Source organism: Chanos chanos, chromosome 5 (genome assembly GCF_902362185.1).
Source record: "Chanos chanos chromosome 5, fChaCha1.1, whole genome shotgun sequence".
In the NCBI taxonomy this organism is placed as follows: Eukaryota; Metazoa; Chordata; class Actinopteri; order Gonorynchiformes; family Chanidae; genus Chanos; species Chanos chanos.
Window position 1 is genome coordinate 34,799,084 of NC_044499.1, and position 12,529 is coordinate 34,811,612.

Here is a 12,529-nt window from a genome sequence, read left to right on the forward strand (position 1 = left end):
TGAAAGGAACATCAATGTGAGACAGGACATGGCCACCTTATAAAATAGCATGTTACATGCAAAATATCCACAGAATGTCAAGATTCTACTCCCATATTACAGTGCTCTCGAATGGCCCTGTTTTCTCCAAATGCTTTCTCTTGTAAGCACAACCCAAGCGCTCTAATAAGAAATGAATGGCTACGTGAAAGCACTTTGGTGAATGTTGTTTGCAACAGTGTGACCAGAGAAGCATGAACCTGTGGTTTTAATAAAATGAAAGTACCTCTTCTAACCACTAATATTTTAAACATGCAGCTGCAGTAAGCAGAAAGGGGTCACTGAAGCACGTTTTAACAGGTCTGTATGTGGTAAAACCAGCATCTCTTTTTTTGTTTGATATTTTTGTACAAAGTGAGTCTGAGGTGATGATTCGATTTTATTTTGTCATCTGCATGAGTGTAGGTATTCTAGGAAACAAAAACTATCCAATGTTTCTGGTGAACCTCCATTGCAAGCAGTTCCCAAGACATTCCAAGAAAATAGCCTCACGTTAGTCTGCAGTGAAAAAAAAAATTGACATGTTTCCCCATAAATGTTTCAAAAGCACAGAAATATCCCTCTACCGCATTACATCAAATGAATCTACTCTTCTTCCTGAAGTGACAGTGAGTTCATTTTTTTAAGGAAAGAACTTGCGGACTCATATCATTCATATCGCATTAAAATAGTATCTCTATTAAAAATGAGAAATTGTCTTATGACTCCATAACCGAGCCAAATGCCTCATGAAATTCTATGGTACACGCAAACCAAAGGTCTCAACAATTATTCAGCTCTTCATTTATAAGCCCACTGCTTTCAGGAAAATGAAAACTGAAAAGTCTCAGATGAGACTGTTTGGCTCTGGGTGACACTGACTGAATAGATGTATGTGTGTGTGGGAAACTGGACTTCTGTCATGAGACATCCATGGCATACATTTGGGCTGCTTTCATCTTAGAAAAAGCCCCTTGAAAACATCAATAATGTAGTACTGTCCACTGTGCCAAATAAGTTCAGAATGCCAAACTACACATGCATTACGTAAGACAGAGAGCCTGTTGATTTTAATAAGGTAAACAAAAAAGGCTTTGATGGTTCTCCTCTGTAGAAAGATCAGACACCTCAATTGGATTAGACACATTTTTTCAAAGGTTTGGATTAGATTCATATATTATAATTAAATGTGCACTAAAGTGAAATACACGCCCTGCAGGAGATATGCCACGAAGGCTTATGATAACTGACAACCAATTTAAGACTTCAAGATGGAATCTTACTCTCAAACGCTATTTAGACCATCACTGAGAGCCCAGTGCTCACTGGCTTCAACAGTCATATTAAGCTGCACTTAAACCAAGTCAGCAGAATCCCAGCACAGCTAAATGAACATTCAGCAATTCGAGGTGTTCAAACGTACAGTAAATCAGAGTCTGGGCAAATCTAACCATCCAAAATCTTACCTCCAGTAGCTCAGATACAATGGGGAGCACCTCAGGATTGCAAATATCAATAGAGTCATCCCGGTAAGTCTTCTTCTTATAACGAATATTCCCCAGGTGTAGAATGGCAGAGAGCAGCGAGAAGATCCTGAAAGAGAAGATCAGGCTTTAGGTAAAGATATGATAAGGAAGATATGGTCCTGAGCTGGTTTTGGTAAAGTAGATCAGAACATCCATTCAAAGCTTTGTGACAGCTCAACCATGCTAAGCAGAGCTTACTGTTTGCGTGTGGCTGGCAGGAAGCCCACCATTTCCATGGCAAGCTGGAGCCTCTCAAAGTCATGCTTCAGATCTTCTCCTTCTACAGTGAAGCAATCCTGTTTGGGCCAGTAGAAAAAAAATAAAAAGAGAGAAGGGAGTGGGGATGAGAAGAAGAAAATAAGAGTGCAAAAATCATCCTCATTGCTCCAAATCAAACACTAGTCCTTATTTCTGCACGTGGTCTAATGTTTTCTAGAATATTCTGGTAGCAATGAATATCAGCAACTCTTAAAGAAGCACATGCGCATCACGACTGAGGAAGGCCAGACGGAGACCCAGAGAGGAAAAAGAGAGGCCACCGGAGGCAAACCTTTGACAGGGAGGATGGGGGCTCGGGGCTCGTTTACGAATCCACACAACACAGCACTGTCCAGCTGGCACAGAGCACAGGCACTTCCTCTAGACACTAATGACAGCCGTGTTTGCAAAAGGCATGTTTCAGCTTTAAGGATCACCCGTCTTTTTCCTCTGGCGGTTTGTTTTTATTACCCAGGTTGTAATTACTGCATACCAGGGGCCACTGTAGCCTTCAGAATCTTAGAGCCTTCAGAAACCAGATAACCCCTTTTAAGGGCCAGCAACTACTCTTCACTCATCACGATCCCTTCTTTCCTTTCTTTCTCAGGTCCAGAATTAGCTCCTATTGAAAATTGGGCAATTTCTTAAGTTGAAATCTGCTGTTCCTCCAATTCAAACAGTGTTTGAGAAGGGCTTGAGAAAATCAGAGTAGGCACAAGTAAAACCCTCTATGAAGTGCTGAGTTGACTCTTTTTGCATTGCAAACCGACATCATTTGATACATCAAATCAGAATGTGAAAATAGTGAGAATGATGTCGGCCAGTGTTACTGGAATCACTGGCAGTACACCAAACCCTCAACAGTGGTGCATCAAAACGTTTTTACCAAGTTCATTCAGGGCATTCTGTTCCTTTACTTTTTCAAATACAGTGGAGCCTTCCACAGGAATGAGTATGGAAATTTAGGTATGTTCAAAATGATTTCTGCTCTAAGTTGTCTTATTCCTGAGCTTTTGTAAGCTACTAACACCCCAATAATGTTAATCTTATCTTAGTCATCATACTGAAAATGACTATATGTACTGAATATTGTGGAGCACTGAAATGTAATAAAGACATAACTAATACAAGCTCCCTCTTACCTCGGCCTGATGCCGTATTTGTCGGAGGCCTTTGTGGGGTTACTCTGAGACATAAGCAACTCTTTCCAGAGTGCTTAAGTCGGCCAAGCTAAAAATCTGTCCAATGCACACCACACAAACCCAGACAATAAAAAAGAAACAGCTACACAAAAGCCATATAAACCATAAAAACTGAAAGCGCTGAATCATAGAACCCATACACCAAAAACCGGAGGACCCACAACACCACATCAACGCAAGCACAATTTGTATTGGTCATTGCAATCTTGTGACATTCATCTGGTTTTAAGCACAAGATTCTAGTGTTTAATTGAAAAAAAACAAACAAACAAACAAACATGGAATCATTCTCACAAATGACTGAAATGAGATGATATGAGTGACATTGAAGATCAAGTGTAGCTTAAGCATATTAAAATGCACACAGAGTAAGGCACAGCAAATTAGATGGGGTCCATATGGGATCAAAAGACGACTAGTCTTATTGCTGCCTTAACCCTGTGTTGCAAGAGAATGTGTCAAATTCTGGATTAAATGTCTAGTTATTATTTGTACTTGCCTGAATTTTTGCTCAAACAGCAGGCTTTACTTGGAATCTATAAAAGGAGACTTGTTTCAGTATTTTTTTTCTCTGACCACTAATCTAATAAGTATGAGAGTTTGCTGGCAGACAGTATGCGTGAGAGAGCTATGTGTTGTCATCTTAAGGTTTAAGAGGTGGTTCAAAGCCTGGTTTTGTCTTCTCAATTGTGAATAAATGAGATGATTTTACCAGTGTACAAGATCACAATGACCAAACTAGTGTTTTTAGTTACTCCCTCATTTACAGACAACACAAAAAAAATAAAATGAAAAAGTAATTCAAAATGAAATCTGTGGGATAAAGAGTATGGGGGAGGATTTTATAGAGCAGTGTTACACAGAAGCACACACACACGCACTTTACACAGATACCAAGCATGTCTGCACACAATCAGACAATACTGACCAGCTCGCTCTCATAGTAATTTTCCCAGTGTAGCCTGTTGGGTTTCTTTGTCATCTGGAAGCAAGGTAAAGCGGGTTAGGGTGCACTACACACATGGAAATGCACTCACTCTCTCTCTCTCTCTCTCTCTCTCTCATTCAAACACACACACACACTCTGCTATAGTGAGGTCTCAATCTCTGCCTACAAGGAGTAGAGACATTCTACACTGACAGCTCCACACATACACACACACACACACAACACAAAGACACATATCATTTTAAACAGGCAAGGCGTAAGAAAAGAGACAGTGCACACTACACAAATTTCAGCAACCATCAAATTTGTTGGTTCATCTTTCCATTTTATTTCAGTAGAAGAGACAACACCAGCTACATTAATGAAAACAGATTAGTGTTAGTGTGCACAAAATTAATCTGTGGCAAAGCATGTTGTCATCACAGCAGCTGAATACTCCCTGGGTGATATACAATTGTGATGATCACGATCTCGAATCTAGCTACTAACCTATGAGAGCAATTCTACTCCACATGAAGAGGGGGAATCATGAGGTCACACACACACACACACACACACACACACACACACACACACTCACGCACCCACGCACAGAGATGAAACCAGAGTGACATACTAGCTGGTTAATGCAATAGCCATCTTAAGGGATATCTTGCCATGTTTCCCTTAAGGACAGTACATGAAAGGTGGAGGTGGGTGGGGGGTTAGAAGCTACAGATCCGTCAGGGCTGGCTGACCTCACAACCAGCCAAGACACGAACGTCCGCGCCAGATCAACGTGCCACATGTTTCTGTTGCCATGGCAACAGCGGCAACAGCGACAGCGACCAGTTCTTTGTGTGTGAAGGGGATTAGGGGTGTGTTTAGGCAGGGAGGGACCTGAGAACAAATGACAGACTGATGTTTTTTTCTTATTATTGTTGGGTTTTATTTTGGGATGCGCTCAAAGATTGAGTGAACAAACAAACAACAGGGCCTGATTTTCTGAGTTAGCTGCTTAAATGCTGTATCGTGTCTCAGACTGAAGTCTGTTGCCAAGCAGAAAAACACAGATGTGCTTGCACACGCGCCCATGTGCGCACACACACATACGCGTACACACACACACATATGCACGCGCACACACACACACACACACACGCACGCACGCACACACACACATCACTCATAAACATAGACACTGCAAGGAAAGAATGCAAATAACTGTGTGAATGCACTACAGTCTAGACTAAGAGAGGGTTTGGGGAGCAATGTTTTAGAGCAACATTTTTTTCCATTAAGCACCAGATAAAATTAAATTAAAAAAATGAAAAGAGTCAGAAATGTCTGTAAATCGTATTATAATATCATTAGCAGTATTGTAGGACTTGGTGGCAGTTAGTTACACAGGGCAGCACACATTATAAGGACAGCACACATATAAGGACAGCACACGTATAAGGACAGCACACATATAAGATGTGCCTTCCTGCACCTTTTCACTGTCTTTTTTTCCCTCCTCCGTCATTTTGCACTTTTGGTAGATAATTTTGCTTTAACAAGCTATCTGTCAAACTTGACCTAAATGTGACACCAGCATAAAAAACTGCTTTCAAAATGAAGTCTTTCAATTTTACTTGCTTTTACTGTCAGTCATAATGCACTATCAGTCTAATATGGATAAAAAAAAAATCAATTTTGCAATTCCAGATATTTGTGTACAATAAAATTAAGTTGCTTAATATAATATTTCGGATTAATCAGTACTTAATTTTGATGTTTTCAGTATATAATTTTGGTAGACTCTCAAGTATTCGAGAACTAGAGAGAATCCCAAAAAATCCCCATAGATGGGTTACGAACCACATGTTCCCAGCCTCTGATTAAGGACAAACTACTTCTGACTTTGTATTTTCACAACCAGCCACAAACAATCTGTAACACCGCATTCAAACAAAGAAAACAGGAGTGAAATTCTTTCAATATAGTCTAAGATTAACAGTGAATATCTACAATACCAAAGATATGAACAAATCCTTCTGCAGTACCCTCTTCAGTAGAGTATAAACCAGAGCCATGATCCTACATGATACGCTAAGCTGTCAGTCAAAGTAATCACATGGTGTAGGACCCCGTCTACTCTGCGGACTTCAACCAACTAAATAACACGCTGCACTGTCACATGCTGTTCTAACCACAGCTATAATAACAACGCGCACATCAATTTATGTTAACATTCTTATGATTTGTGTTATACAGTAGCCTGTAGGAGAAGTGAAACAAGGCAAGTCCCACCTGGTTGAGGTAATGGTATTCCTCTGGCTTGAGCAGATGGAAGGCTTTTCTCTCTTCCTCGCTTGCTCCAGCCAGCAGGTAGTAAAATACATGGTAGTTTCTGCGGAACACAAGCAAAGAAAGGGTCAGTAAGATGTATCTGTCCTTTAAAACTGAGCTGGGTTCAGATGACTTAATCCTTTATTTGATCCTGACCCATTATACAAGTTAAATAACATCTGTTCTCAGATCAGCAGGAGACAGATCTACGCCACCATGAGAACTTTAGCAACTCTCAACGTGTATTTCTCAGCAAACACTGGAAGGTTTAGTATTGAGAGCTATGTAACAAACAGGAGCAGTATAACATGGCTGGGTGTGAAATAAGGCATAGGTCCAAACTTCACTGAAACTTGCTTTATGAGACTGGACACTTTGTTGAATTTTAAGCCTCCTTTAGGCTGCACTGATTTCGATCTCCATCACCACAACTGCCAGAGCTGTCAGCAGCATGAAATGCATACCCTACACAAAGCCAGTCTAACAGTTGATCTGGGGTCAGCTGTCATTACATAGTAAGGTAAGGAATAAAGCTGAGAAAACTGATCATAGATCTGATGTCAAGGAAGAGCAAGCAACCTATGGCATGAATAAAAATGACAGCCTGGAGTTATCCATTTCCACCACAGTCTACCATGTATAATCACAGTCCAGTAACATGAGTGAATTCTGAGCTCTGTTAGGGCTCACAAAACAGAACGGTGTATGGTCTGGTTCAGTGACACCACTGTCATACTTTCCTCATACACATGCAGGATTACCTGTAAACTTATGTGTGATACTGCACAGAGCCAACAAACTGTAAATGCTGAAGTAGTGTACAGCTGAAAAGTGATCAACACTTTAAAATAAGTATTTATAGAACAGAACGGAATGACCAAATGGGGAATAAGGTATAGAGATGATGCATAACACTCAGCAGTTACACCTGGTCTTAAGTATGACTGAAACGTAATCAACAGTACAGTTCTGTACAGTGTCTGGGCACATTTCTCACAGTAGACAGTTTGTAAAAGTTTGTCAGAATAGATCATGAGCTTTGATATAACAAAAGATTGTAACAACATGTCACATCTTTGATGTATATCTGATGTATATGATACCATCTGTATGTTGCTCTTGTCAGACAATTATGCAGACACAATGGCACCTACCTAACAAGTATCTTTGTTTAATTAAGAGGGGCAACCTTTGAAAAACCTCTTTGAGTGTTTAATATATTACATAGCTTTTCTTAAAGCAATAAAACAAACCGTTGATTTATGAGGGGAGATGTGTGTCTTCACGCTTTAGAATATACATGCTGTAACTGAACAAATTAAACTGCGGCTTCTCACACTATCACAGGTTAGTCTGCAGTGATAGTTAATATTGTATGTTGTTCGCTACACTGAAAGAGAAAAAGAGAGCTCCTCTGATGACAAGCCTCAGTCATCTAGGAGGAGTGGGAGAGAGTGTAAGAGACAAAGCGTGCAAGTGAAAAATATCTGTCTCTCACCTAAGTCCTAAACTTTATCCAAATTTAACTTTGGATAAAGCTTCAAAACCTGAGAGTCATCCAAACTGCTACCCTTACTCATGCAATGAACACTTTACCCATTCTCTACCGCAACTTCATAACTAACCGAGTGTCCCACTAAAACAACTCCCTCTCCTCCTCCCTAAACTCTCTCACCCCACTAAAAACCCAGACTGCTTTCTTCTCCATCAGCTCTCCTTGGTATGCTCTGAGACTCTAAGTGGACTAACTGTTCACATTCTAGTCTACTCTGATCACTTCCTCGGATACAAAGATGCTCTAGTCACTGCATGAGTATCCTGCCATGCTGATGTCATCAACGCTGGACAGAGAGATCAAAGAACCTTATTCACCACTATGAACTGACTGCCTGGGCAACCAACCGGCAAACACCAAGATGCTCATCCACACCTTGGTCATATCTAAACTGGATCACTGTAGAACTGTCCTCACCCATTTTCCCAATAAGCTCCTAAATAAACTCAAACTGGTTTTATCATCAGACACACACACTCATTGTATTAACTTCAAGATCCTCCTCCTCACTTTTAAGGCACTCTAAGGGCTGCCTCCCCCCTGAGTCAGAAGTCTGAACCAGACTGGTGAACGCAGACCTCTAGGCTCCACGTCTGCCAGTCTCCTCACAATCCCACATGCCTGCCACTCTTCCATAGGAGGGATGGCCTTCTGCGTCTTTGTGTATTACTGTAATTTTTATCTTCTTCATGTAATCAAATGTCATACACAAGTATATACATGTGTGACATGTACTATACTATTATAATTGGACCTTTTAGATAGGCAACTTTAAATAAAAGTAAAAAAAAAAAAAAATATTATTATTGTTGTTACTCTGCCTTAATTGCACTGATATCACATGACCACACTTACCTCTCATTGTGCTCCTGGTAGACAAGACGAGACTTCTCTAGAAGATACTTCTCCACGTACGCTCTGAAACACATCCAGTGCCAGCAATAAGTGAAGGAAAAGACAGATTACACGGGAGGGAGCAATAGAGAGAGAAAGATACTGAGAAGAGGGCAGAAAAAGAGAGAGAGAGGGGGAGAGAGAGAAGGAGAGAGGAACAGAGAGGGAGTGTGCTTTGTTGTATCTTACCCTCTCACTGTACCGCTGTCTTGGTAATTGACTTGGATGAACTTGCCAAATCGACTGGAGTTGTTGTTGTGAGCTGTCTTGGCATTCCCAAAAGCCTGTTCAAGACACAAATGAGCCATTAAGAGAAATCAGGACAAACAACACAACCAAAACCTTAAAGAGAAGAAGAAAGACAGACAGAGTGCTGAGGGAGGGAAAGTGATAGACACTGTGAGGGAGCGTGGGGTTAAACAAATATTTTCATACATGTGAACAGTTTTGGTCATTCTTAGTGCTTGCAGGAGCTAGAGGTATGCTGGCAAGATGACCATATGCCCATTTGGGGAATTACAACCACATGGCTAATGTTCATGAGAGTGCAGGTGCCTGCAGATGGATGGACAAACACACACATACACACACACACACACAAAACACACACACACACACTCTTGAGATGAGAATATGTTCCATGTTTTCAGATAGTTATCTGTTTTCTGTGTTTTCTGCTTCATGTCTCTCTTTATGATCTGATAGCCCCCTTACCACTGGTCTGCTGGTTTCTCACCATGCATACAAACACACACTGTTTACATATACATATCTACGTGCACATACACAAGTATGACAGTTGAATATACAAAGGTTATCTGCCCTTTCAAATATGACTCAACTTAAATATGAGTCATCTTTTAGACTGTCTCCTGGCAGCTGCAACATTCGGTGATGAAATAAGGGTGAGTATAGACAATAAAAATACAAATACAGCTGCTCACGGTATAGGACTCAGTCCTGCAGTTATTCTGTGGTTTTCAGATATTTGTGTTGTCTAACACACAAACAAATGCACGTTCACTCTCACGCATATTTACACACACCATATAAAGAGCATTTTTGGTGTGGGCAGAGTGACGCTTCATTTAAATGTGATCTAAGCAACTGTTCTGAGCAAAACACGTCAGAGGAGATTTTGAGCAGATGAGCTTTGCAGAGATTTTTCAGACTTGGCAGGCAGCTGCAGTGGGAGAGAAGCCGGGACAGCCCCAAGGGATCCTCACTGGCAGACACACACACACTCACCCCCACAGACAAACACATGCTCTCTCTCTTTCTCTCTCTCTCTACACACACGCAAACGCACACACAAACGCACACACACACACACACACACGCACGCACACACACACACACACACACACACGCACACACACAGTCACACCCTGACCTCTGGACTAAAGCCACACAGCCCACAGTCAAATACATTCCAGAAGGTCAATATTTCTGTTGGAGAGAGATCAGAATAGGAGAGGACATTGCCCAAAAAGGGTTGATATCAGAGTATCCAGGTCCTACTGCCCCTCCTTGTGTATGACAAGAGCTTCTCCTCCCTTCAAGTACACAAAACAACACCAAGCGCAGCAGTAATCCTGTGAGACAGCAGTCGTCCAATGGGACAAGATTTTTTCTCTGAACCTTCTTAATTCATTCTGTTTTTCTCCATCAGCTGTTGTCTGTATACAATACTAAACCATATCAAGTCTTAACAGATGTCCTGAAATATTTTAAAACGACTTACAAAGTCTGGGTACTTGTGCTTTTTCAAGATATTTAAGACTACTGCTGTAACCATTTAGTAAAAGTGTGACCAGCAACAGACCTGGAAGTCTTTGTCTGACTGGACAAAGTCTCTTGTGAAGTCTGCAAGAAGACGAAGGCACAATAAAGTCCTAGTTACCACTGAGGCCCAATAAAATACATTAAGAGACCTGAATGCAGTGAGCGAGGCAAAGAGACCCTGTTGTGATTGAAATGGAGACCCTAAGGGAGCTTGGGTAACGTGAGAGGTAAAGAACTATGGAGACTAAGTTAAAGCCCCCTACCCACCCACCCCCATCCCTCCTTCCCCTCCTCTCTGGGGTCATCTGTCATGGTCATTGTGTCAGTGATACTCTGTAGATGTTCACTGCTGCCTAGCCATAAAAACTGTTCTCATGGTGTCTGAGGTACATACCAAACTACTGCCAAGATGACCAGTCGGACAGCAAAATCCTTAGAGCTTTTCTGTTACATTCACGCACCATGGTAGGATAACTCAGCTGTCTGAAGTCCATTTATTTGAAAGTTGAGATCTGCTTATGAGGAGTAAACTTTGGTCTGGAAATTCAATAATGAATCAGAACTCCTCAATTCCTTAGACCTTTCTGAGGTGAAGACATAAACTCATTAGTTAGTTGGCTCAAAAGAAGCTTTGAACCCATTTAGCCATGGGAGTTCGGCCATTAGGACAGATTAGTTTTTCAAGGAGGCACTCTTTCTGGAACATTGAAAACTCACCAAAAAGCAAGCAGTGAAGTTTGCCAAATGAAGCAGCTTAATGTTAAGTCATTTAGGCCACAAGTTGAGGGCAAAGAACCAGTCCCAAATCCAGTAATATTTAAACAATCTACTGGAATTTGATGGTGATGTGAACATTGACAAACCACACTTAAGTCTCAGCCAAACAGCAGGCTAATTCAGTGGGCCAATGGCATGCATGACCCCAATCTTCTCTGGTTGAGAAGAATTAGAGTATGAAGACCCTCATGTAGCTTCACCAGATGAGCCCTTTGCACACTGCCAGATATCCAGGCAGCCTGATTTCAATTTGTGTTTTATGGGCTGGAACCCTGGGCCCTATTCTTACTCCTCCATGCAGTCCTGTTAAAGCACTTGTGTGTAGCTCCAATAGTATTTTCATTATACTTGACACAGAGAGATGCAAATGGTGGTCTAAAACACACACACACACACACACACACACACACACACACACACACACACACACACACACATAGAGTAAAAAAGGGAAAGTTCTGGATAAACAGTGTGGAGCAGAGCTCCAGCCCCTGCTCCTTGGAGTCACTGATGATTAATGGCAGGGAGATGTGTGAGAATGATTAAGTGGACCTGAACCGGGCGTGAACCCTCCAGTGCGGTGGACCCTGCTGGGTCATATCTGGGTGGGTGGTGAGACAGATGCAAACACAGCATCCAAATCCTCCTAATTACAGCAGGCTGCAATGCACTGTGTTTATGTTGCGGTATGCTGAAGTGGTGGTTTGGGGTATAAGAACTTAAGACTCCCAGAAATGTTAGTGGAATGCAGAGGTCAGTACAGTAAACAGTACTGGATTCTTTTTTTTTTTTAGTATAGAAAAAAATAATAATGTTTTAAATAGCACTGGTGGTACATAATTCACAGTGGCTCTCACGTGGTTTTGCAGCCTGTGACAACATCATGTGCAGCATATCTTGTGGTCTGCTTTTACACATTGAGCTGATTGACATATTACTGCTGCGGGTCAGTTAAAAAAATGGTTTCATTCACTGTCACAGCACAGTCCAAAATGACACATCATTAACAGCATCAACTCGATACTAGTGGAACATCAAAGGGGGCTTCATATAATCCAAGAGATGCTCTTAAGGTAAACAGCATTAAGACAATTACACTTGAGACCATGTGACACACGATCAGAATTCTATAGTGCACTGGACACTGCTGCTATGCATGTACTGTCGGTGTGTGTTTGTGTGTGTGTGTGTGTGTGTGTGTGTGTGTGTGTGTGTGTGAACGAGACGAGTGTGTCGTCTCACATGGCTGGCC

The 12,529-nt window shown here is 41.4% G+C and overlaps 1 protein-coding gene across 1 annotated transcript in view; it reads right to left on the reverse strand.

Annotated features, from left to right (window-relative positions):
- myo9ab (myosin IXAb) overlaps window positions 1-12,529 on the reverse strand; it is a 72,370-nt gene that overhangs the window by 38,383 nt on the left and 21,458 nt on the right. Inside the window, exons 2-7 of the mRNA XM_030774906.1 lie at window positions 8,905-8,999; window positions 8,677-8,739; window positions 6,228-6,327; window positions 3,933-3,986; window positions 1,743-1,840; window positions 1,485-1,611 (exon numbers count right to left, since the gene is read on the reverse strand). Coding sequence (XP_030630766.1) covers window positions 1,485-1,611; window positions 1,743-1,840; window positions 3,933-3,986; window positions 6,228-6,327; window positions 8,677-8,739; window positions 8,905-8,999 — 537 coding nt within the window. The remainder of the gene's footprint in view (window positions 1-1,484; window positions 1,612-1,742; window positions 1,841-3,932; window positions 3,987-6,227; window positions 6,328-8,676; window positions 8,740-8,904; window positions 9,000-12,529) is intronic.